General features: G+C 42.5%; 6 protein-coding genes across 14 annotated transcripts; 4 read left to right on the plus strand and 2 right to left on the minus strand.

Moving 5' to 3' along the window:
- LOC129596749 (uncharacterized) lies at positions 1-1,308 on the plus strand. The gene is made up of 2 exons (XM_055494103.1): positions 1-269; positions 357-1,308. The coding sequence occupies exons 1-2, from the start codon at positions 188-190 to the stop codon at positions 1,208-1,210; spliced, it is 936 nt and encodes a 311-aa protein (XP_055350078.1). The 5' UTR covers positions 1-187; the 3' UTR covers positions 1,211-1,308.
- A 1,834-nt stretch (positions 1,309-3,142) lies between these two features.
- On the plus strand, positions 3,143-4,610 carry LOC129592765 (uncharacterized). The gene is made up of 2 exons (XM_055488889.1): positions 3,143-3,399; positions 3,480-4,610. Exons 1-2 carry the CDS (start codon positions 3,330-3,332, stop codon positions 4,331-4,333), a joined length of 924 nt encoding a protein of 307 aa, XP_055344864.1. The 5' UTR covers positions 3,143-3,329; the 3' UTR covers positions 4,334-4,610.
- Positions 4,611-4,927: 317 nt separating this feature from the next.
- Positions 4,928-5,956, minus strand: LOC129592774 (uncharacterized). The gene has a single exon (XM_055488899.1). The coding sequence runs from the start codon at positions 5,763-5,765 to the stop codon at positions 5,217-5,219; it is 549 nt and encodes a 182-aa protein (XP_055344874.1). The 5' UTR covers positions 5,766-5,956; the 3' UTR covers positions 4,928-5,216.
- A 574-nt stretch (positions 5,957-6,530) lies between these two features.
- On the plus strand, positions 6,531-12,742 carry LOC129598392 (uncharacterized). Its single transcript, XM_055496282.1, has 6 exons — positions 6,531-6,665; positions 6,798-6,934; positions 7,009-7,312; positions 7,456-7,876; positions 9,752-11,075; positions 11,452-12,742. The coding sequence occupies exons 2-5, from the start codon at positions 6,813-6,815 to the stop codon at positions 10,360-10,362; spliced, it is 1,458 nt and encodes a 485-aa protein (XP_055352257.1). The 5' UTR covers positions 6,531-6,665; positions 6,798-6,812; the 3' UTR covers positions 10,363-11,075; positions 11,452-12,742.
- On the minus strand, positions 11,383-20,237 carry LOC129598350 (uncharacterized). 8 transcript variants are annotated; one of them, XM_055496231.1, is made up of 16 exons: positions 19,747-20,237; positions 19,285-19,436; positions 18,911-18,991; positions 18,731-18,852; positions 18,281-18,487; positions 18,114-18,222; positions 17,649-17,939; positions 16,456-17,107; positions 15,636-16,193; positions 15,285-15,515; positions 15,114-15,216; positions 14,966-15,011; positions 14,245-14,851; positions 13,719-14,121; positions 13,532-13,660; positions 11,383-13,427 (listed from the first exon to the last, which is right to left on the minus strand). In XM_055496231.1, the coding sequence occupies exons 8-16, from the start codon at positions 16,746-16,748 to the stop codon at positions 13,011-13,013; spliced, it is 2,787 nt and encodes a 928-aa protein (XP_055352206.1). In that variant the 5' UTR covers positions 16,749-17,107; positions 17,649-17,939; positions 18,114-18,222; positions 18,281-18,487; positions 18,731-18,852; positions 18,911-18,991; positions 19,285-19,436; positions 19,747-20,237; the 3' UTR covers positions 11,383-13,010. The 8 variants fall into 8 exon arrangements, with proteins under 8 accessions (XP_055352206.1, XP_055352214.1, XP_055352237.1 ...); XM_055496239.1 differs by having other exon boundaries at positions 18,731-18,789; positions 18,866-18,991; XM_055496262.1 differs by having other exon boundaries at positions 16,456-16,558; positions 16,943-17,107; positions 18,731-18,991.
- A 69-nt stretch (positions 20,238-20,306) lies between these two features.
- On the plus strand, positions 20,307-24,392 carry LOC129594710 (gamma-tubulin complex component 2-like). Of its 2 annotated transcripts, XM_055491499.1 has the most exons (9): positions 20,307-20,627; positions 20,793-21,200; positions 21,409-21,906; positions 22,158-22,500; positions 22,558-22,625; positions 22,711-22,811; positions 22,890-22,960; positions 23,034-23,337; positions 23,716-24,392. In XM_055491499.1, exons 2-9 carry the CDS (start codon positions 20,831-20,833, stop codon positions 24,061-24,063), a joined length of 2,103 nt encoding a protein of 700 aa, XP_055347474.1. In that variant the 5' UTR covers positions 20,307-20,627; positions 20,793-20,830; the 3' UTR covers positions 24,064-24,392. The 2 variants fall into 2 exon arrangements, with proteins under 2 accessions (XP_055347474.1, XP_055347464.1); XM_055491489.1 differs by having other exon boundaries at positions 20,307-21,200.
- Positions 24,393-24,500: the final 108 nt, after the last annotated feature.

The following is a 24,500-nucleotide window of genomic DNA, read 5'->3' on the forward strand; positions in this document are numbered from 1 at the left end:
TCGCTAGCTGCATTGATATCGATCAAAATTGCTGTAATTTGTTGCAAATTTGAATGAGTGAAAAGAAGTTCGTTACGGCCGTAGAAACTGCAAGCCGGTTTAATTTATATGAGTACAGTACATAAGCGTCAAAGTTTATGCAATACTTATTTGTTACTTGTGAGTACATACTTCTTCTGGATCGGAAATGAGTGGCCTACGAAAAGCTAAACCTTCCGCATATTTCTCCAAAATTGTTGCACTAGCAGTCATACCCTTCTGTTTTGTTGGTAAGTCAAATGAATACAGCATCCCATGATTTTATAAGCTTTGTGTGTTTGCTGAAAGTTGAGATTGTACGAATAACACCTTTTTAGATGGAAAGGCGGTAGAGTTTCATAATCAGTGTTCGCAGACCATTTGGGTGGGAGCGCAAGGGAACCCGTTGCCCTTTCAAGGCGGTTTTCAACTATTATCCGGTGAGACGGTCAGCCAGGATGTTACCGGTACGACTACGGGTGGGCGGTTCTGGGCGAGAACCGGATGCCGGAATACCACGGACGGAAAATTCGTCTGCGACACCGGTGACTGTGGTGCTCCGGCCAACAACTTCGGCATACACTGCGGAGGCATTGGTGGACAACCGCCGGCTACGCTAATTCAGTTTAATTTTCACGAAGAAAACGTGAAAATGTTCGACATGTATGACTTGAGCAATGTGGATGGTTTCAATGTCGGCATCAAGATGGAAGCGCTCGGGAGGGATGCAGTGGGTTTTGAGTGTGGAGCGCCGTCGTGTGCGATGAATATCAGCTTGTGTCCGCCGGAGCTGAGGATTGTTAAAGGATCATCTGTCATGTGCGCTTCCATCTGCACGGCCATACATAATGCGGAACACCGGGAAAAATTTCCTAAACTAAAGAAGATCTATGCTGATAAAAATACCGGAGCGCTTGTTTGTTGCGCGTGTTTATGTCCGTCAAATACCGCAGCGGAGTGCAACTGCAATAATCCAGTTAGTAAGCACTGCTGCTCACCAAGCAGTCGAATGGCGCCGGCCGAGCAAGGCACAAAGTGCGAGGTCGCGAAATGGCCCCGTGCCAGTAACGGGCAGGAATATCCACGGGTATTTAGAGACCAGTGTCCACAGGCTTACAGCTGGCCGTTTGATGAGCCCAGTGCGTACCATTGTAAACGAGCAGAGTACCGTGTTACATTTTGCCCTCAATGATCTGATTTAATTAAGAGATTGCTACAAAAATGTACATCTACCATGAAGATGGACGTACAATGTTTGTTTAGATTTGAGCGGATTTGATTAAAACGACGCTTTACTGGTAATAAAAATATGTTTTTACAAATGCTCCATGGTAATGTGCAGGTGCATACATGTTATACTTGAAAAAGCAAACAAATAATCATCATCCAAAAAGCGTTACCATGAAAAATCTGATCATAATTTTACCAGGAAAATTTTCCGAGCCATGAATCCGTTCACGGTAGCTCATCCACTCGATCCACTGCTTCAGGACGTTCTTGCATCAATCCTATTTGCGCCTGGGCGACTCAACTATACTAACCATAGAAGTACTGTCTTTACTTTTGTTAATTTACTGTACACTGAAAAAATCGTTGAAGATCTAAAGCATTGCCGCACTTTACAGCGAAGAGTTTTCAGATATCACTTCTGATTTACAAATAGTTGAACTATAATATAAAAATTTTGATCTTTGGCTTACACATAAACGAATTTTACTAAGGCGTGGTGGTGCATTAAAGGTCACCAAAATTTGGATTCTTTGAACATTTTTCGAGCCGGGCACGGGCACACATATTCGTTTTCAAAGATTGGCAACGCCATGCAGCTTGCATGTCGGAGTGCCTTTTTCTTCTTTTCAAGTTCGAAATGCTCCAGCGTGCCAACGCAGACACGATGGTATGGTCTCGGATTTATGACGAATATTCAATATGAAACTGGCGTAAACGGGTAAACCGAATACCTGCTCCCAACGAATCAGCAAGGATAAAAGAAGATATGCGTGCCCTGGCCGGGAACATCACCCACGCGGGAGCCACGACGAATTGTTGGGTGTGATTAAACCCCGAGAGGTTTGTATGCTGTATTATGACCTAAGGTATTCGTATAGTATGAACTATGACCTATGGCATTCGTATTTTCCCAACATGGATATCGAGATGGTTTGTCGCCCAGTTAATAAATGTGAACGATTTGCAAAACGAGTGAAAATAAAGGTAACGTTTTCGCGCCCAGTTTTGATTTATTTAATTTAGCAACCAACTACGCGTAAGTATGAGTGCACTGGCAAACATATATGGATATAACTACAGTATTATTAACAATAATCGCTTTTCCTATTCTGCATTTATTTGCAAGCGTAATATGCCGTCTGCATTGCTTGCTGTGATTGTTTTTGCACCAAAACATGAAGATTCCAGAGTGATGTCTAGAAGAAGGTTCTGTATGCGAAGAGCATAGAAAATTTGTAAAAGAAATGCCGGAAATACAGGTACCTTTATTACGTTTGGCTGGTACTGTAGTTTGGTACTTTTGATTGCGGTGTACGTTGCTTAACTTGAATTAACACATTTATTATTATCCGCTACACAAAGATTGTAAATATCTGCAAGTAAAGAATGTTATCAGCTGCTTTACTCAAAGAAGAAGTATAGAAGTCAAAAGTATAGAATTAGCCGTTGATAAATTATATTTATAGTAGTATGATATACAACAGAGCACCAATATTTTGAATTTGAATTACGGATCGAACAATACCTTCAATTTGATACAATGGAAAATTCTGCTTCACTTGCCAATTGGGAAATCATATCATGAGGGTCAATTCACACAGAAAATTTCGCGAAAAAAGATAGCACTGACGACCAGCGATCCTGGTTAGACATAATTCTGTAAATGTCGTTTCCGGTACCTGGATCCTTTCCGCTAACAAAGATTTTATCCGATTACTCATGCAGATATCACAAAATGTGTAACCTTTGATACGACTTACTTATTGCTCTACCGTACAAGCTTACAAGTTAGTACTTACGACTCTATTGCACATCCTGCTTCAGCGGCAAGGGTAGGATATAATTATACGTCAAAATGCACAGCCACAAGTATTGTTGTTTGCTTTGATAAGCAGATAACACAAAATTATTATAATACTGCTCTAGGTACTATAGTATATAATACCCAACACAAATGCTGTACGGAATACACTGTGATGGCAGTTTAGCGACTATACCATAATTATAAACAAAACCGTTTAAACTTTCTTGCATGCGACTAATTAACCTTATTAACGTTGAACATCATAATATTCACAAGAATGAGCGGAAATTTAAAGCTGTGTTTATTTGCTGCTGCAATTTGGGTATTTCTGGCCCTATCCGGCGCCGGTGAGAATTCCTGCTAATATTAGATATTTAATATGTGTTTACAACGCTGATTTAGTTGTTCACGGTATTCATTATTTCAGAGGGAAGACGAATTGAAATTGTGAATCGCTGTCGAGAAACTATTTGGATCGGCTCCCAAGGCAACCCGTTGCCCTTTGGAGGTGGCTTTGAACTGGGTGCCGGACAAACCAGCGTGCAAAATATTGCCGGGAATACAAACGCCGGTCGTATATGGGCGCGCACCGGATGTCAATGGAACAACGGGCGCTTCGTCTGCCAGACCGGTGACTGCGGCGCTCCACCTAATAACTTCGGAGTACAGTGCGGCGGCATCGGCGGACAACCACCAGCATCGCTGGCCGAGTTCACCTTTCAAGAAGGCCACAACCAGAATGATTTCTACGATCTCAGCAACGTCGACGGCTACAATATTGGCATCAAAATGGAACCGATCGGTCGCAGTGCCGACGCCAACGATCAGTACCGATGCGGCGCTCCGTCATGCACAATGGACATGTCGGCCTGTCCGGAAGAGCTGAAGATGACCAAAGGCGGGTTCACTGTATGCGCATCCATTTGTGCGGCTGTGCATAATAATGAGCAGCGAGCGCGATTCCAAAAACTACGACAGCTTTACGACAATCCGGATACACGAGCGCAGGTGTGCTGCGCGTGTTTGTGCCCGCCGAATACTGGGGAATGCAACTGCAGAAATCCTAACAGCAAATACTGCTGTTCGCCGTACAATTTGCCGTCTCCGCTGGAAAATGGAGGAAAATGCCGTGTGGAAGACTGGCCGCGTGCGAGCAATGGCAAGGAGTACCACCGCGTCTTCAAGGATGTGTGTCCGCAAGCGTACAGCTGGCAGTTCGATGACCACAAGAGCACATATCAGTGCGCCCAACCAGATTACCGCATCACCTTTTGCCCATAATTGTGGTGCGCTCCATATTTATAATTGAGATAGACCTTCAATCAGAATACTGGAATACGCTTCGTGAATGGATTTGCAGGCAGTTCTCAACTGATTAATGTGAATAGTTTTCAAATATTATAAAATACCTACTCTAGTACTAGTATTTAAGACTCATAATTTCTTATTTTGCTGATCATTATTTCTCTCACTATCTCTGCAGCCTGTAAGGTAACACTTCCATTGTTTTCCTCGATATTTAGATATCCCTGATCGAAATAAACGATCTACGAAATTACGAATATCCGGCCGTAGGACCGATGTGGCTTTGGTAAATCGGAAGTAATGTGCTATTCTGTTAAACAGCGAAGCACCGACGTCAATTTTTAACCTTTGCACGAACGTTTTCTGCGCGCAAATTGTGCTTACCAAAAGGAACCAGACCATGTAGTATTGTAGTGCATAAAGAATTTCACAGCGGAAGAACGTCACCCATCACTCACAAAATGATCTTCACTAAAAACAGTGCGTTGACTAATCGTATCGTAGCCGATGTAGCGGTACCCTGCCAAGGCTGACGCTACACTACTGCAGTCAAATTAACAAAAACCCGTCCATTTTTCAAACTTTAATAATATTAGCCATTTGGGTCTTTGGTCCCATGTGCGCTTTAAAACCAGAATCAACCTAACACACGGAAGATCGAAAAAAATGACAGAAACCCCATGTTGGTGGAAGAAAACGCTAAAACGATAAAACAAAGTCACAAATATAAATACGGAAGCAAATTGGCAACTATTACCATACGATCAATACTGAGCATTTACGGGCGATTACAAATCTACAGCTGCACCACATTTGACATTTACAATCGTATTCACCACTTTGTAATTATGGTCGCACGCTACACTCCCACCATTTTTCGCACTTGTTGGAACTTATCCGTCAAGAATCCCGTAACATAATCGCACGCCTTCCACGCCCCATCCATAAAACTCTCTTCCTTCTCCATGGTCGACTTCTTGACTTTCTCGAATTTGTCCTGTGCCTGATGGAGCTTTTCGTTGGCGGCTTTCTTTACGCCTTCCGCTGTTTTGCCCACACCAGCCATCTTTTCCGAGGCGTATTCCTTAGCGCTGGCCAACTTTTCATCGGCACTTTCTTTCAGATCCCCCATTTTCTCGGTGGCAGCCTTCTTCACATCGTGTGCTTTATGCTCGGCTTGCGTCCAGCGTTCCTTAGCTGATTCCTCCATATCTTCATACATTTCTTCGGCGCCTTCTTTCCAGTCTTCCAAGGTATCTTTGGTTTTGTCGTAAGCATCGCCAGCAGCCTCCTTAGCGTCATCGTATAGTTCGGATGCGCGATCTTGGAATGAATCGCACTGGATGGTGCTGATGCAGATCAATAACGCCAGAAACAGGCTCAACACGATAAACCTTATCGAAAACATTTTTAAACAAGGAAAGAGTGTGTCTGGGAGAAGGATTACACAGATGATCCCTTTCAATGCTCTAATCTAATGATAAAAAATTCTCAAATAGTTTATGTCTGAAAAGTCAGCAGAACAATTTGGCGATGAAATGAAAGCGGAGAGCTATTTATAAGCAGCCAGTAAATTCCAGTTCGCCTGCGGAATGGACGCCTGCTCGGCAAACGGGATTTGCCCAAACACGCTGCCACAAAAGATAATCAGATTTCCATTTACAGTAATTGCAATCATCCAATTCCATTAAACCTATGAGCTATGGAATTCCAAATCCGACAGCCTCATCGATTTGGAAATCTGGAATTGGAAAACATCGTTTCTCGATTTCAAAAACATCGATTACGATTTTGCCAACCGGATGCTGGACTTAGAATTTTTTTCAGCTTTTGATTTTCCAATTCCAGATTCCATTACACGCCCTGTAATGGACTTTTCCATATAACTTACTGGTATTGGCCTTAACCTGGCGTGCTCGCCATACTGTATGTGGAAATCTGGCAGTTTGCGTTGTTGTTGACGTTAGTAGAAGTAGAAACTAGAATTTTTTTGAAGAACGAAACCCGTTTATTTCTTCGAGTTGCAGCATCTTTTTTGTTTTATTCTGATTTTGTACTTGTGCCCGCTGAGGGGCTAAAGTCCTTCAAGTGTTTATGATCGGGCCGTTGAATGATGGAGTCCTCGATGTTTACGTCTTCTGGCCCGTGCTGGGGTTCTTGCCGTTGAGTAACAGCTGTATCTTTCCGCAACCCGAAGCTACCGTTCCATGTGTTGAACAAAAGTCTAAAATTTACTTCTGCCACTGTAACTTACAGTGGGATCCATAACGGTCGACTGCGTCCCAAAATCCGAAGTTCCCCGAACACGGTACGTTTTTTACGTTACACTTTGTACAGCAGCACTGTAATAAATAATGAATTGTTCGGCTGTGTCACAGCCCAAAATAATTTTTGGAAATTTCGTGGTATTGATGTAAGTACTTGTTACTATTGGTTTCAGTTTGGTGCAGATACAATGGAAGCTTTTTTTGTGTTTGCGGATTCTGTCGTCAGGCGGGCCAATAGGCTCTTGGATACTGCAGATAGGGATCAAGACGGCATTGAAGGAGCACTGGCGCAGATTGAATATTTAACTGGGTAAGCTGTAAAAATCCCATAAAATTGCAGTTAACCTAATTTGATTCTGCCACTTTTATTTTGCTGTTTTTCAGTTACACACGGGATATATGCGAAAACTTACCTAACGAAGTGACGGGAGATGCTCAGCAGTTGTTCGACGTTTTGCGAAACTGTTCAGAGGGCTTGCATCAGCTACTGCGGGAAGACGAAAATGGGTCGGATTATTTCTATGAAATGAAAGGCGGCACTAATAAATACGGAAAAATTTGTATTCCGGATAACGAACTCTGTGAAATGCGATGCGAAGGCTTCACAGTTAGGGAAATTGCTGGGTTCTTTGGAGTTACGACACGTACGATCGAGCGCAGGCTGGCTGAATACAATTTAAATCACAAGGTAAATTTTAATGCTAGCAAATATTTTAACGGTAGCGTCTTATTTGTATTAGCATGGTCAAGTAAAATAAGCTATTGTGAGTGCAGTAATATTTCCAAATTTTATCAGCGCGGAAAAAAAGTGTTTTGCGGTTTTTATCGTAGTACAGCGATATATCCGACGATGACTTGGACATTGCCGTGCAGGAAATACTCAGTTCGTTTGTGAATGTTGGATATCGTTTCGTATGTGGTCAGTTAAAGAGTGCTGGATTGTATGTCCAGCGAGCTAGGATTCTTTCATCTCTGCGACGCTTGGACCCTTATGGTGTTGCTAATCGGTTTTTCAACTTGGTCACTCGTCGTAAATATTCCAACCCTGGTCCGAACGCGTTGTGGCACATGGATGGTAATCACAAACTGGTGCGGTGGGGATTTGTTATTCATGGAATTATCGACGGATTCTCCAGGCTGATCATTTCACTTGTGGTTGCCACGAATAACCGTGCTAGCACAGTACAAGAAGCCTTTTTGAACGGAGCGGGGGCGTGTGGAGTCCCATCTCGAGTGAGAAGCGACTGCGGAGGTAGGTTTATATACATTATTCTAAACTAGTGGACCCCGCGCAAATTGCCCGGAGTAGAGAGGGTAGTAGAGATTAGCGTAGAGATAGATAAGAGAGAGATTAGCGGAGTAGTAGAGATTAGCGGCTGATAACTGCACGAACTAAATATATTATGGAGACCTACTCAATTACAATACATATTTTCGTTAATAATACCAAGATCATAATAAATACGTGCTTATCAGTAGTCAGTGTTAATGAACAGCCAGCCGAACAACCAAAAACAATTCAAATGCTCTAAATGGCGCGGTGGCATCATTTAGAGCATTTAAAAATAAATTAATAATTTGACCGCTCCGTTCACCACTTTTTATTGCCTTCCATCGTACTCGTATATCTGTACGCAAACAATTTGGAAACTATTTGGAAACTATCTGTACTTGTACTCGTACTGCTTCTCCCTCCATTCATTACTTTTATTGACTCGTCCAACGGTCTAAGTCAAAATTCCCTTCGCTTGATATTTATTTGCTTTCGCCACACTCGCTTGTTTTCAGAATATTTCTGTACTGTACATTCACTCTCATTTCCAAGATATTTCTATAGTATATGTTTTGTAAATGTTCGGAATATGCGCTACTTTAAACAGTTGGACAAAATACCAATTATGTAGGCGCGCAGTGAATTTTTGGACAAAGAATATGGAATAATTTTTGAAATTCAGAAGAATTTATTGCTCGAACTATAAGAATAATAATTTCTGGGATTTAGGTGTGTTTACAATAATAACGCGTACATCTTTTCAAACAAAGCCAAATCATTATGCAGGAAATATACTGCAAAGTGTTTTCCCACGTCGGACCATGAGGGACGGCAAAAGGCGAAAACCGAAAAGGTATTTTACCGGGTGAATAGTACGCCATAAGTGAGTCAATAACGCAATAATTAGTGCACGGGGAGACCGTAGTGAGCCAAACGAAAGGCAGTAAAAGTTTGTAACAGAATGGTCACCTTTACTTTTAGCTTTCAGTTTTCCAGGTCTACTTGTGCTTCGTGATTCCGTGGCGCCTCGGTGAAATACTGTAGCGTAGATCCGGTGAAATTTTCACCAGCAAGTACAAAAGCCCGAATTTACACAATGTATGCGTTTAGGTTGTGCAAGTTTGGTTTTGCTGTTCCACGGAAGGACGAAGAACTACGCAGAATGTCTAACTTGTTGTTCCGCGAGCTCCGCTCGTGTCGTGTCATGGCCGTCACCTGGCGGCGAAACAATCAAATTGGGTAACATGAGGTTTAAAACCCGAACGCAACATAGCTAGCAGAAGTTTCCACTCTTACAAAAACTGAACATAACAAACACAAAATTTCCCGGCTCTTTCAGATTTAGCTTGTAGCCATTTCCAATTTCCCACAAATTCACAATGCGAAACTTATGCAGCCGCTGCACAAATTTCATAACGGGAATAGTTGTCAGATTACTATGTGCAATTTTTTACAGTACGTTTTATAAAAACCTCCAGAGATGGCAGCTGGACAGTGGACAAACTTTAAAGTTTAAACGTGTTCCTTTTAACTTCAAAAATTTAAACGCAAATTATTAATTAAACGAAACTTAACTAGAAACGGGATAATGTGTTGCTAGCTGAAGCCGTACGTTTTCGCCATAGTACGGTAAAGTCGGCAGGCTATCGAACGGTACATACTACATAGACATTCAAGTTTGGTTGGACGTGTCAATGACTTAGACCCTGACATACACAAACTTTGTGCACCTTCCTATTCTTTTATATAGATAGATAGATTAAAAAGTAATTCAGCCATGACTAATATAAAATCTTTTGTTACATTAACTGCTTTAACTCTTATGATTCTAATTAAAGTATTATTGATATACAGGTGAAAATTTTGGAGTTGCAAGATGGATGGAGCATTACATGGGGCCTGATCGAGGCAGTATTATTATGGGTCCGTCCGTCCATAATCAAAGAATTGAGAGACTCTGGAGAGATTTGGGACGTGTGGTTATAAAACTTTTCCGGTCGGTTTTCATACACATGGAGAATACAGGCATTCTGGATGTTTCCTGTGCGCGCGACATGATGATACTGCATCTTGTGTACCAGCAAAGAATTCAAGAAAAACTTGGCCAGTTTATCGAATTTTTCAATAACCATAAAATGCGAACCGAGCACGAAAAGACGCCTAGGCAGCTACTTATATTAGGATGTCGCGAGAAGGGACTGCACGGATTTTCACTGGATCAGGTTCTTTCAGCAGACAATGTTTTGCCTGAAGCAGATGTTGATGTTGCGGAAAATTTTCCGGAGTATATCAGAAATCATGCCTCGCACTCAAGAGATTCAGTACCGGTATTCGACATCATCAGCAGTTTTCCGACTGAGGCGCAGCTGATTTTGGATAGTATAGACGTTATGGCCGATGATGGCATCTATGGAATTGACGTATTTCAGGCTGCAAAAGATTTAGTGCGGTTTAGTTTTGGTTAAAGGTACGAATTCTTAAAAATCTATTTTTGAAATTCGGTACTGACACGCGTGCTTTTTAGAGATTTTATTTTTGTATTTATTGAATATATTTCTCGTTAATTTACAGCAAAAAACGGAAACTCACAGAGATTTCCCGATGGTGCCTTTGTCTGAATTCTAATCATTATTCATATTAGAGTCAGGAGTGTTAACGTGTTGTCAAGAGTCAAGAGTGTTAACGTGGCTTTTGTGCATTCCGATCTGGGCGTCGGTGGTTCGGCGTTTCGTGGTGGACGCTGCTGTGGCACTGTAGAGCGAAAGCAATTCCATCCGCTTCCTCAGTGTTGACCATGAACCCTCTCAATGTTTTCCGGAAACCCGCGACGGCACTCCGAAAATCTGTTTCGTGTGTGCCTGGCTACCGCGGTCTTTAGGCGGACGACTGAACGCGCTTTTCGCCTATCTGCGCTGGCTGCGTATGGTCGTCTCATCGGCTGCAGTGGTTGGCAGTATGATGTCATGTTCTGTGGTCAGGTGTGAACCTGCTTTTCCGTGCTGAAGTGGAGCGAAAAGCCGGTAATCTTCTACTGCCACTTCCCTGATATGCTCCTGACGCAGCGGGCTTTGTGGTTAAAGCGACTGTATCGGGCTCTCATCGACTGGCTGGAAGAGTGGACGACGGGAAAAGCCTCGATGGGAAGGCGGGAGTATCCAGGTTCACAGTAAATTCACAGGTAATTCTCAATTTCTAATTATCATCAGGTTTCTCCCTTATCTTAGATTCTGTTTTCGATGAGTGTTATACGCTACCGACTGCTCAGCGGTCGTGGAGGTTTTGACAGCCAGCCAAAACAAACGATAGTACTGGCTAATTTACTGGCTGCTGTCGTTGGTATTGGCACCGTATTTTTAAGGAAATGATCTTTTTCCTTAAGTTTAAAAACTAAATTTTTTGCCACATAATTTCACGGCAGTAAAGTTATTGAATTTAAATTGCACGTTAGCAATACACAACTAACCGTTGAACCACCAGATTTTATCTTATCAAGTATTTAAAACTAAAGTAAAGTTGGAAAGTAATACAGTACTGAATGAACTTTTTCTGTATAGAGTGAAGAGGCTGTGGTGCCGATTTTGCGGCACAACATCCGACTGTCCGATAACAAGGAAGGCGTGATTGTCCCTAGCCCACCCAGCCGTCCACGTGCCTCTTGTCGCTCCTTGCGACGAAGTCGCTCTGCCGGATATTCTCATTGCCCTGGAAGTCCTGGCGGAGCATACGCGGCGTGAGGATAAACCACAGGCCAGTTTTTTTTCCCGCGCCCATATTCTTTACGAAGGCACACTGACACACCTGGACGACAGCACGCGCACGGTGTCCCTCTATAATGGTAACCCGGAAAACGCTTTTATCCATTCGGGGATCAGTTGGCGCCTACTGTGTTGGTATACTTTGCAGTAGTGCGCTATCTTGGTGCTGATTTGCTTGAACTTTCGGTTTTGAGCTTTTTCTGTCGGCTTTGAATTTCTGATAATTATGATGCAGCTCTGGAAAGTCACTGAAAGTGAACGAAAAAAAAAATTAACCATAAAAAATATAACTGGTGTTCTCTTAAGTCGAACTCAACATTGTTTTCGTTTTTCATACTCCTGACCAGTCCATAATGTTGGGAAAACTGATTTGTAACGAAATACCGCACAACGACAATTGCTGCGATAATTTTATTGTTACCAAATAGCGGCAAACTTAGTTAAACAGTCCAAAAACCGAAAAAGTTTCATCAGTTCGTCCGCACATTTCACATGGTGCCATAACTTATCCAAAAAGGAAAAGGTAAGAAGTATCAACATTCCAGAAAAAGCCCCACAATCGAATTCGAAGCAAATTACCTCCAAAAAAGCAGCACTAAACCAAACCTGTCAGCTTTTCGCCCAGTAAGCGAAAGTGCCGAAAATCGAAACAAAACAGGGGTGCGCAAAAAGCATACACACAAACCAAAGCAACAAAATATGTACTGCCGATGCCGGCATGTTTACACACCACCATCCTACTCGCTATCCAAATCCTAGCTGGACGAAATCCAAATTCAAATGATTATTCCACCCAAATCAGGTATAAAAAGTAATCCGCAGCTTCTCCCTCCATACAGCCGTCCAGTTACAGTTACCGCATAACAAACCCTGAAAACAGCAGCGATTTACAATGACACTACTTAGTTGTTTTATTTTAAATCAAAGGTCATTTTTATACGCCCGCGTTCTATGATTTCTGGCGCGTAGTCAGGTAAAGGTTAAGTTCCATTGGTTTATGGACGTCTTGAGTTCCCATGTTAATTTTATTGTAGAAAAATTATTATTATGGATTTGATTAACAAATAAACACCCATCGCACCCCGCTAACATAATTTTCGGGCGTTTAGCAGAGTTAACTATGCGTCCGGAGTGTTTCCGGACGCATAGCATTTTCATAAATTAAGTTATGTGACTTATTGTTGAATTACAGGTGTTAAAAATCCAAATAGTTATAGATAAAAATTTAAATTCCTTTACACGTTGTTCATTTGATCTGGAAAACAGTTCTATTAATCAGCGAATCGTTTTGGCTTCTATCACGCATATACAACTGCTATGCAACTAATATTGTTTAACGCAGTCCACTTAACTCAATTTTAGCCAAGCTGGAAACTTCCTTGAAGGGGATGATCCATCGTATCCAGACACTCCCGAATCAATTCCAGCAGTTTCTCTTTGCTCGGACAGGCCAAGGGAAGAAGCAGGGTATTATTACACGTTCCGGCCGTCGGTCGTCGCAAAAAACGTCCATCGTTGCTAAAAAGGATCTGAATCTTTGGAGATGCCGGCACTGAATGCGAGCCTGTGATAAATCGGAGCAACTTTCGACGGTCGGAGCAGGAGAGGTCATCTTTGATGATATCGTCGAGCCAGGCGGCGAGCACGACCTCATCGGCCGAAGCTTCATCGTAATCCACAGCGATAAATTGCTCCAACAGGTCGTTTCCCATCAATACTGAATTGTACAGCGCATCTTCCATTATCTTCCAATTTGGCAGCAGTGTTTTCAATTCCTGAAAGATGCGACAATAAGGAAACGCTTATTCGAAAATGAATGAAAATTATTTCTCATTTTCTATTATTATTTTCTTATTTTTTATTATTTATCATTTCTCACCTTAATAAAACCACCAGCTAAGAAACCTTCGTACACGTAGCGGAGATTTCCAACTCGCTTGCCTACCAGTTCGTACTCAGCAATGTACTGACAGAACGTTTCCCGGCTGTTTTTCATCAGCTCCCTACACTGTAAAATACTCTGCGATTATATTCAGTTGCACTAACCAAAAATTCACTATTACTACCGGGAAAGTTGGATTATTTTCCGCCCATTGTTTCAGCATCGGCTCTTGACGCATAGTTAAATCTCCAGACCCCGATAAAATGCGCTCGATCATATCTCCCACGCCCTTATCGAAATGGAACACCTCATTCAGTTCAAGGGGTAAACCTAGCATGCTTCGCAGAACGCTGCTGGACAGCCAGTCGGGATACGAGGCACCACGCATCACTGCTTCGCGCAACATAAAACCAGAAGCCCTTAAGACAGCGCGCCCTTCTTCGGTAACAATGGGAACATGTGTGTACAGCACCACCAGATTTATTTCCACGAAAAGGGGCTCGTTAATATCCGGGAATTTATAATAGCGAGCATCTTGCCAATAGCGGGATCCGAATTCTTTGTAAGGGCCATCGGCATCGACCGCACTGAAAATAAAAAACCGCAATAGAAAAATATTTATTGTATGTTCATAAGCAGATACACAATACAAAATTCCATTTTTAATCTTTAACAAAAATGCCGTGCGGACTTTAAAAATTCCAGCTTACCCATCCATTCGGACTTGAAACCGTCCCGTATTAGCAAGGTCATCACCATGCGCACAGTAGAAATTGCTGAAATTTTCCACATTTTTCTCCGGAAGCCACGCGTATACGAACTGTGACTTGACCATCGGATACTCGTGTGTCATTTTAACGGAAAATTGCTCACGCATATCCTTAACCGTCAAGTACTGATTTTCAGGTTCCGGAAGATCTCGTATTGCAAATCTTTTCTTTAACGTGGGATCTGAACTTTCCGCATCGTCTTTAGTGGATAATAAAGGCAGAATTTCTTTTACGGACGGCGTTTCAAGGGGTTCTACATCACTGTCGTCTGAGAAGTTCAGTGTTACAATCTCTGATCGGTTTCGCGGGCCTTTCGCTGGGATCCGAACACCCGCAAAGCGAACTGGGCGGTGATCTCGCTCCGGTGACGACGGTGGAGTGTCCAGGTCGACAACAGTGTTACGTCGCTTGCCAACTGTGAAGCCGTGGGATCCACGGCCGCCAAAGCTGGAAAAGTCTCCTTCATCATCCGCGCGGGCAGTTGAGCGAAGGCCGGATGTACTGGCCTGCTGGTCATCTCGGCGGTTGTTTTCTCGCTGAACCGCTTCTGAAAATCAAGAAATAATGTGTCTGTGCAGTGCAGCTTCTACACTGTGGCCTTATTGACTGCATGGTATTTCATCAAGCTTCACAAATTCAGCTGATTGTACGTCTCGGATACCTTCGATATTTTCCAGTGGTAATTCCTCAACGGTCATCCCTCGAGCCTAAAACCGGAAGCAACAAATTAAAAACTAAAAATTAAAGGATAATTAATTTCATATTTTAGTGAATTATCTTTGCTGTTTTAAAAAAATTAAGATCTATACCTCAGCAAATGTTTCTGCTATATCGCGCGCTACCGTGATGACCCCGTCATTCATTGCAATGAAAATGTGACGATAAACATCGCCAACCTCCGTTTCAGAAATCCTGCAAATAAAAAAATTACCATTGTAGCATTGTGGCCCGACGTTCTTCCCGAAAAACTAAATAAATACATTTCTTGCTTTTCCCACGCCCGGTGATCAACAACATTTGCCGCGTACAGCCAGTATCCTTTCTTTTTCCCCTTTTCAGTGCGCGACAAAAGTGTCCAAGGCCGGCCTTGCAGACGATCCACAAAAAGCTGAGAAATGCTCTGCATGATGTGATCTTGCGTTAGCTTATCAAATTCAATTAACCGAATGAGTCCCATATGCTCCATCAGCTCCAGTTCAAGCTGATGTTCGCTGCAAAATTTTAAATACTTAATCGTTTTTTACTTACTAAGCTAAGCAATAAAGTTAAGCTGACAATAACTGATAATTTGTGGCGAAATCATGTTAATGCAAAACTACGGAAAAGCGTACTTTTTCGATTTTGGAGGCGGAACCACATTTTTGTTCCTTTTTCGAAACAAATACACGCGGAAATTGTATGTATTCTCGAGTTGGGGCTCTTTAATGGGATCCGGTGGCGCTTGTGCATTGAATGCTGGCGACCGATGACTGGCTAAGTTCGGGCGCTTTGCAGTACTTCGTCCACCGGTCGTCGCAGCCCATCGCCCAGCTGACCCAATAATTGGAAACGACGGAGAGCCACCCAGTGCAACACATCTGCTTCCGCTGGGAAACCGGCTCCCATATCCGACACCTCCGCTTCCGCCGGGAAACCGGACCCCATGTCCAACACCTCCGCTTCCGCCGGGAAACCGGACCCCATGCTCAACACCTCCGCTTCCGCCGAGAAACCGGAGCCCTTGTCCAACAACGCCGCTTCCACCGGGAAGCTGATTTCCTGACCCAGCACCGACCCCGGCGCGGTAATTCATCGGCCCACTATGTGGAGCATGCGCAGATGGCTGTCTGTGGGTATTGCTTAAAGCACGAAATCCAGACTCACTGCCAGCTTCTTCTGTCGCAACCAGACTACAAAGCGAAAGCTCATAAATATACAGTGCAAAATTTTATACAACAATGAATTAAAAAATTACTCGTTCATAATCACTTTAAACGAGACAATAGTAAAATCCGAGTAACCACTGCTGTACTCTCACCGGTAAATATCATGCCAAAAACCTTTGATCTAAGCCGCAGCTCTTTTACTCACTGGCAGGTTTTACAAACTAATTTTAACCACCACTGCAAGCAAATTTTAATAATTATTAATTACCGAATTTTGATATTTCACCTGTTTTCTGGCAACTGATCGATGCTTTGCGGAGATGTGACAATCGCCGGATTGCCGTTCACACATTGGTCCGGTTCATTTCTGTTGCGTCCAGAGTGGCTGTCTACATGATGCCGCAAATGATCTTCCCAGTTACTTAAATGATGTATTGCCAAGTAATGACCGCAACCGTTACGTCCAGAACAGTTCGCATTGCCCAACGCCCATGAAAAATTCAGTTCTGTAGGAGATCGAATAGTGCAATGGCAGTCAGAGAAATTACACTTATACTCATACTGCAATAGACTCGCCATTATTTTTGCTGAGAAACTTCAGTTCATCGCAAAAGCGACTAGTATAATATCTCCGCTAATAAACTGCAGAAAAATGCGTCAGTTCTAACAAATTTTAATAGCAATTGCCTGCGACTGAAATTGAAACTAACCGTCCAGACGTCCAGTGCACTCTGCTCCCATCGGCAATTAGAACAATTGTGGCAAAGACTTACCAGTTCAGCACGCTTGTTATGTAACAGACCAATCGGAAGCGGGTTGACTAAGAAGCGCGCCGTTAACGTTTTAACAATGGTGAAATCGTCAATGGCGACCGGCGCGGTGAGGAAGAAACTCGGCACCCTTTGATCCAACGTAGCGGCACTGGCTTTTTTGTGAAACTGAATGAAGATACTTCTTTACAATGCATAATCTACCTTGTGAAACCCAAATGTTAATTACAAATAAACATACAAGTTACAACATAGGACTTGTGTGTAATAATGTGTAGAAGTAGGAAACCTTTGTTTTGTAGTTGTTTTGCATTATTGCCAGTTGTTTTCCAACCAAGTTAACGGCTATTACGTTTAAATTCACTCTTTACTCAGCAGTCCGCATGTTTCGGAAGTCAAGTTATCATCTACAAATGCCATCATCTCCTCCTTACTTGCGCATCTATCTCAGTGCAAATATTTCATATAGTACTCTCCAGTCTTTACTAGGTAGTACGAACTGCAGCTGCAACCAAAATTCGATGAAATAAACTTAATTTAAAAATTTCCGGAAAATTATTGTAGTCGGCAAATCTTGATCACAGAAAAGATAATTTCGTAACCGGAAGGCAAAACACAACAAAACACAAATAACAATAAATAAAGATCCGAAATAAACAGAAAACACTTGTCTAAAGCAGAAAAAAGAGTAATATTCAATCGCACTGACCCAATCACGCCGACTCGGCAATACTAGGAATATCGTACTCCACTTCCACCGGAATCACACGTATAAACTCCACTCCATTCTCGTCTTCTTCCAACTTGGAAGGAATCAGCTCTGGCGTGGGTGCCACACCACCGACCTCCTCGGCAAATCCGATAATGGAAATTTTTTGTCCGCTAGCGGTGGCGTGTCCATGTCGGAGGACGCGCCAACTGGCCAACGCCAACCGGTGTGTCTCGGTCCGCAGCCGCTTCAGCGCAAGCACACAAAACACCCAGTCGCCTAGTTTATAGCCTACATACCACCATTAAAAGGTCAGTCAATTTCGACAATTTACAGGCCAAATGCTTTTTCAAAATGTACGTCAAGTGGAACAGCAATGTTGTCAACTTTAATTCTACCCTTCTTCCATTAGATGTTTCTACTATTCCTAAACTGTCCTCCTGTTGTGGACACCAAAATACGCACCTCGTTTTAGTGCCCCTCGTTTGTGTCGTCCTTGCTCGAATTAGCGCTGTTTTGTCGTCAAAAAATCCGTAAACTCTGTCATCAGGCGTTTTCGTTGCCCCGACACTTCCTAAATCAACATAATCACTGTTTTTGGACTTTCTTCTGCTGCAGTCACATCAACCCACCTTCGACGCCTTCGATGCCAGCAACCGTTCCTTAATTTCAAATTCGGATGAGTATTTATTCAGATTTTTCTTGACGTCGTTAAGCTTCTGTGCTGGGAGAATCGAATGGGCGGTTCTCGGTCGCCAGCTCAACATACCCAATCCATCCACTTTCTATTTTCGGATACAGCGACCTTAGAAGGAGTACAGAGTAAATCCATTATCTTTCTGTAAATTCAAAAAAATTTCTGGATGACGAAAACCAACATAATTTAAAGAACATCAGCACCGAAAACGGTATCAATCTGGAAAGGTCGCAAACAACAGCACTGTCTTGAAATACAGAAAGTATCATAATAAATTTACAACAACCAGTTACCGGTCAATAAGGTTCGATGTTTTTCACATGAAAACCAAACGAAGAAACAAAAAATCGCTGGTAGTGCTCAATTATTAAACAATAATAATCACCCTGTTTCCGGCATTCGAAGAGGACGTAACTGCCTGAGGAAGCGTCCTGTGGGATCCCACTGGACATCAAAGAGCAGAAAGTGTTAACGGTATCCACAAAAATTAAATACCCGACGCTTCCGCTGCAAAACATACACAGTCTCAATCAACACACTGTCAGGAATACGACTGTGCTTTAACTGGAAGCCGTGTGAAGAACGACGAACTGCCCCATAGGCGACCAAGAGATTTTCTCCACCTTGTGCCGCAGCGCTAATTTTTCTGTAACGCAATCAAACATAATTAGCACCAGAAAACTGTAAAAAAATGCAGCAAACAAAACAAATGCTAAACTACTAAATAAATGATACTAAATTACATCGCAGAAAAACTTCATAAAGTCAAGAAATAAAATGCACTTCGACTACTTGGCAAGAAATAAAATGCACTTCGACTCTTCAGAAATGTCCTAAATGTAATTTATGTAACTCTCTTGAATTGTCTCAAATTTCTGCTCATTACATAAATGCTACAAGCAGATACTTGTAATCAAAGATCTGAATGTTGCAAAAGACCTGCAACTTTTCCATGGACAAGGACTCTTGCTGACTAATTCCAGAATGACGCCTTGTCGTCCATCATAGAAATTAGCCAGTTTACTAAACCAGCAATAGTCAGCACTACTAATTTGTTGCCATCTGGTTCCAAGATAAATCCACGATGGAATCTGTAAACGCCAATAAAATTCATTCTAAGTTTTCCTGATAAATCACCGCATATTACTAAAATAAATTAACTTTAAAGTTTTCACTAATCAAAGGAAGATACTCTGTAGAGGCAAAAAGATCATCAACGTGGTTACAAAACAAAGCTGATCTTGTAAAATAAGCCCAATCAATCTGGTTTTCTAACAACCTGATACGAAAACTGGTAGTCTAAAATATCAAGTCACGTGTTAATTCTTATTTCAGTACTGAAAAATCTTGCAACGTATAAATTTATAACTTCTCAAACCGGTCCCATTCTACTGTACTCACCTTGAGTTTTAATGGATTCTACGGGGACTTCCGTTCGTTTAATTTGGGCGAAAACCTCCAGGTTGATAAAATATTCCACCGTAGTCAAACTTTGTTTCGCCTTTCTCTTGATATGGTTATAACGCTCCACTTTGACGGCCAGGTAATCGCCGTTTTTCTACCAGTAGAACTCGCAGTCCTCGACGCCGAACAGCTGTATAATGGGGATCTCCTCCATGGGCTCGTCTTTATCGGGTGGAATAAACAGAAGAATGACTGATGGCGACGGGGTTTTCATAGACCCTGAATCTCCAGAAACGTCCTGGAGATCCATGGAAACAACATAGTGGAGATTGAGAACTCGATGGATTCGACAAAACGGGACGACATAGCCAGGAGACACGAGATAGCAAGACGACACTTCAAAGGGATCGAAATCTACCATAATCAGAACTCAGATTTCTCTGAAATACAAATATCCGCAAATCTGAATAAATCCACTCAAACAGACTAAAAAATAAGAAAAAACAACCTTTTATCGTAGTTGTACTGTAAATTGCAACGCCAACGGCAACATCCAGACTTCACTATGGCGTAAACACCAGATTAGGGCCAATTCCAGTCATTTATATGGAAAAATCCATTACACTAAGTGTAATAGAATGTGGAATTGGAAAATCAAAATTTGAGAAAAATTCTAAGTCCAGCATCCGGGTTGGCAAAATCGTAATCGATGTTTTCAAAATCGACAATCGATGTTTTCCAATTCCAGATTTCCAAATCGGATGAGGCTGTCGGATTTGGAATTCCATAATGAGCAACTTCCAATACCATCCGTTTGGAACTGCTGCTTTGTTTTCGTTTCACCTGGCAGGTGATCCGCCAGTTGCCAAAAACCTTCGGTAAAATTTAATGTCAAAATCACTCAAAAATAAAAATCTAAAGTTTATTTTGTTTGTGTATGATTTTATCAGTATATTTGATATTTCCCTGGCGGCTGGCAGCACGATTGCCATTGTAATTTTATTCCAGCTATGCTTTGAATATAATTTAACATATGGCATCAGAACCCGTCCAACGTGCGCAATCCGCGACTCATCCTCTGATGTGTCTGGATTTTTCTGACTATGTTCCCGACGCACGTAGCGCTAATCTGGCCCCCATTGGCGGTTTGCCTTATCTGGTGCAGGAAAGCATCGTAGTACGCGAATTGCTGCTCGTTCTGGAGGGATACCAAGGCATCTACATCACAACGCCGCCGTTGCAGAATGAGGATACCACGCGCGATTTTAACGTGGATTCCTCGCTGGATCTGGCTTTGAAACACACGGTGGAGGAACTAATTCCTTGTGCCAGCATGTACTCGACATTAGCACAATTTGTCGACTCCGCTGGTGATCCTAAAATGGGGATGACGGTGCGCGCGTTCGCGCATGCCATTCGACAGTTTCTCAGAGACTATAAAAGTTTTATGGGTGAGACTTTTTTGGGATTTTTCAGGAAAATTTTTCTGAATTTTCATTTGTTGTGTTTTTTCATAAACAGTAGAAGTTGTTTAATAAAATATTTTCGGACTGATAAATTCATGCTTTCAGTTTTTGGAAAAAATTTACGAGGCAAGTGAGGAAGTGAAAGTTCGGAGATAAGTTTTTTCATCATTGAATTAATGTCGATTTTTTGCAGTTGAATTAGATGATGTTTTCCGGGATGGTCAGTTAACCATCCAGCGACTGCATTCCCAGATGATGCCCCTCTTTCCCGCCCTGGAAATGATGGCTGGTATTGTGCAGACGGTCACCGAGGGAAAGCTCCGCGGTGGCGCTCTGCTTTCCGCGCTGCACGATAGAGTTGTGCGCTTTTCTCCGAAAAAGGAAATTGAACAGCTTGTCTTGCACGTGGTAACTGCGACGGCGGTGCCGTTTCTGCGCATGCTCTCCAAATGGATCTATGAAGGTGTCGTGGAGGATCCTCATCGCGAATTTATGGTGTGCATTTATAATGTGGAAATTAAGCGGTCAAAACAGCAGTCGGACAAGGGGAATGTCAACACGGGAATTCATACTTGTGCGTATTGGGAAAACCGGTACAAACTGGTCCAGACGATGGTGCCTGATTTTATGGAGGAATACACAGAGAAGATTGTGTTGTGCGGAAAGTATTTGAATATTATTCGCCAGTGTGGTAAGCGTTCAACATCTGTCAGTTATGTTACTTTTTTATGCGAGATTGTGATCATTACTTATTTGCATTTTGCTGGGAATTTACTATTTATAGAATCGATAAGCTGAACGAATTTTCATTACCCTAGATTTTTTATGCAGTTTTGCTTGAGGCGAATTTAGCAGAAATTGCAAAATTATATGAAATTGAACTGACGCTTAATGGTTAGGTAGCATAAAACGCAACAAAAGTATGTTATTTTTTATTTTTAGGAGAAGAAATCTCGGTTGCTGATGCGTCCCCTCTAGCGTATAATCGCGATCCACGGCACCTTCAGATGCTCGTGGACGACGCCTTCACGATGGCCAGCGGACGACTACTGACGCTCATGATGGAGTCTGAAGATCTCATCACGAGATTGCGTTCAGTGAAGCACTTCTTCCTGCTGGATCACGACGACTTTATTGCGGAGTTCTTAAGCTTTGCTGCGCACGAATTAACCCTGCCGCTATCTGGTCAGGTTGTCACCGTCAACAAACCATTTGTTTATTCAGCCTTTGAGGACGCTCTTCGCTACAGCACTCTCTATCACGATCCGTACAAAAAAATGATGAAGTGAGTTGTATGCCGTGTTGACTGTTTCTCAAGCGACATCATGTGTGTATCTTTCAGGCCCACGTTTTCGAAATTTAACATACTACAAATTCACGCAAAGGATAGGAAGAATCATAACCAAATAAGTAAGGTCGTTAGGTATATGCAGAACATAACAGCATCAGCCGAAACGGAAGGATAGATATGGAGGTGACGTTGGTTTCTTTCTAGGTTCATCGTCATCATCGTCCTCCGACATACTTCTCGGTATGGATTCGTTCTCCATGAACTGCGAGATTCAGTTTCCTTTTTGTTTAATAATTTACGACGAGGTGGGTTCGGCTGGACAAAAAAGCGACGCGCGCATTTATATCCTGCTGCTGAATAATTCCCTGTGTTTCGATTTATAGGCTAAATTCCACTACCAAATGCTATTTAAATTGTTTTTCCGGCTGAAACTCATCGAGTATCATCTGAGTCGGTGCGGTGATTTTGCACATTTGCGGTTCTACAATCAATGGGTTAAATTTTACACCAGTATTGCTGTGTCGTAGGGTGCGGATGAATTGCAAAGATCCCATTTGTCGTCAGTACAAACCCTACTGTCTGCCCTTCGTACACCAGATGCGCGATTTCATCAACAGTTTGCAGCAGTATTTTTCTGCCGAAGTCATTGAACCCTTGTGGCACGCGATGATGCAACAGATTCGCACGGCTAAAACATTCGATGAAGTGTTTGTACTGCATAGGGAATTCATTAGCACATGCGCTAACGATTGCTTCCTTGGGGACCGTGACATCCTCAGTCAGCTGTACCGACTTCTCGATGGATGTCTCAAGTTGTCTGCCGATTTAATGGTGTGTAAATTATGAACTTTGGTTATTACTTGTTGCGGATATCATTAATTTTTCGCTTTGTTTAGGTAACATTAAAGATTTATTAAGCTAGTATTTATACGGAAACATATTTCCTCAATTTTTCTGTACTTTTTCTTCTACGCTATCCGTATTTGGTTAATTCCCATTTGATCAATCTCGGATACACAATTTCACCACAATTTTCGGAAGTTCGGATACAAAATTTTACCATACAAAATTTTTTTGGATGTTTTGCCTGCATTTGCAGCGTTTCCTTGTTATGTGAAACCTTTGATATCTGCGTATTCCAGTCGGTCAATAGCTAATTTTGTTTGATTCTAATTTTGTTCCTAGCCGTAATAAATTCTGCGCTAACAGGATCCACAATTTTTCGCCGGAGACGATTGCCTGGCCAAAATTGACAAGATGCGGGCGCGTTTCACTCATCGAATGGTCAGTCTGCTGGAGCACATGAGCAACACTTCCGAAACCCGTGAATTTGAAGGCCGACTGCTGAGCGCCATGCACCGTCTGGATTACAATATGTTCTACACGGTGAAACTAGCTGAGCGTGTCCGCGAGAAAGCCCAGTCCAATTCACATAGCTCGCATGCATCGACAGCAGCGGGCACTCTATCATCCCATTCCTCCCGTACTTCCTCCCATCAGGCGCCCGCCAGCCGTTCAGTGGCCTCTTTGGCCATTGGAACAATCTCCAGGAATTAAGCATATTCCCGAATTAGGGTCAGTTCTGTCGGCGTCGGTTGATGACAGCCGGGCTGACTGACCGGCGGATGTTGGATTTATGATCTACTTGTGCCTTTTACTAAATTAATTATAAGCGGCATGGCTGACCTTGCGTTTGCCCAGGGGCCAGCAGGAGAGCGGAGTGCATTTAATAGTGATCAGTTGATCGGTGGCACTAACACGATTAAACTGACCGGAAATGGCATGCAGCTGCGAAGCCATTTGGCCGAGAGTGGACAAGTGCATTGATTTCTCTGGGATATTGGTCACGATTTACTAATAAAACGTCCGTGCTGTCGGTTCAGTGAAGTCGCCCTTTAAATTGTTTACATTTCATGAGAATATGATATGCACAAACAGCATAATATGCGCCGGGGCAATCGACTTGCAAATGTGCTCAAAACAGTTCCCGGCAG

Source organism: Paramacrobiotus metropolitanus, unplaced genomic scaffold, assembly GCF_019649055.1.
Source record: "Paramacrobiotus metropolitanus isolate TYO unplaced genomic scaffold, Prichtersi_v1.0 Parri_scaffold0000003, whole genome shotgun sequence".
Taxonomy (NCBI): Eukaryota; Metazoa; Tardigrada; class Eutardigrada; order Parachela; family Macrobiotidae; genus Paramacrobiotus; species Paramacrobiotus metropolitanus.

Coding starts and splice junctions, on each gene's coding strand:
- LOC129594710 (XM_055491489.1), top strand. CDS start 20,783: ATGGCATCAGAACCCGTCCAACGTGCGCAATCCGCGACTCATCCTCTG. Junction 22,501..22,557: donor CCGTACAAAAAAATGATGAA/GTGAGTTGTATG, acceptor TGTATCTTTCAG/GCCCACGTTTTCGAAATTTA. Junction 22,961..23,033: donor ATCGAGTATCATCTGAGTCG/GTGCGGTGATTT, acceptor GCTGTGTCGTAG/GGTGCGGATGAATTGCAAAG.
- LOC129598392 (XM_055496282.1), top strand. CDS start 6,813: ATGGAAGCTTTTTTTGTGTTTGCGGATTCTGTCGTCAGGCGGGCCAAT. Junction 7,313..7,455: donor AATACAATTTAAATCACAAG/GTAAATTTTAAT, acceptor TTTTTATCGTAG/TACAGCGATATATCCGACGA. Junction 7,877..9,751: donor AGTGAGAAGCGACTGCGGAG/GTAGGTTTATAT, acceptor ATTGATATACAG/GTGAAAATTTTGGAGTTGCA.
- LOC129592765 (XM_055488889.1), top strand. CDS start 3,330: ATGAGCGGAAATTTAAAGCTGTGTTTATTTGCTGCTGCAATTTGGGTA. Junction 3,400..3,479: donor TCTGGCCCTATCCGGCGCCG/GTGAGAATTCCT, acceptor TCATTATTTCAG/AGGGAAGACGAATTGAAATT.
- LOC129596749 (XM_055494103.1), top strand. CDS start 188: ATGAGTGGCCTACGAAAAGCTAAACCTTCCGCATATTTCTCCAAAATT. Junction 270..356: donor CATACCCTTCTGTTTTGTTG/GTAAGTCAAATG, acceptor ACACCTTTTTAG/ATGGAAAGGCGGTAGAGTTT.
- LOC129592774 (XM_055488899.1), bottom strand. CDS start 5,765: ATGTTTTCGATAAGGTTTATCGTGTTGAGCCTGTTTCTGGCGTTATTG.
- LOC129598350 (XM_055496231.1), bottom strand. CDS start 16,748: ATGGCGAGTCTATTGCAGTATGAGTATAAGTGTAATTTCTCTGACTGC. Junction 15,012..15,113: donor TAGCAGAAACATTTGCTGAG/GTATAGATCTTA, acceptor TTCCGGTTTTAG/GCTCGAGGGATGACCGTTGA. Junction 14,122..14,244: donor TTTCAAGTCCGAATGGATGG/GTAAGCTGGAAT, acceptor TTTTATTTTCAG/TGCGGTCGATGCCGATGGCC.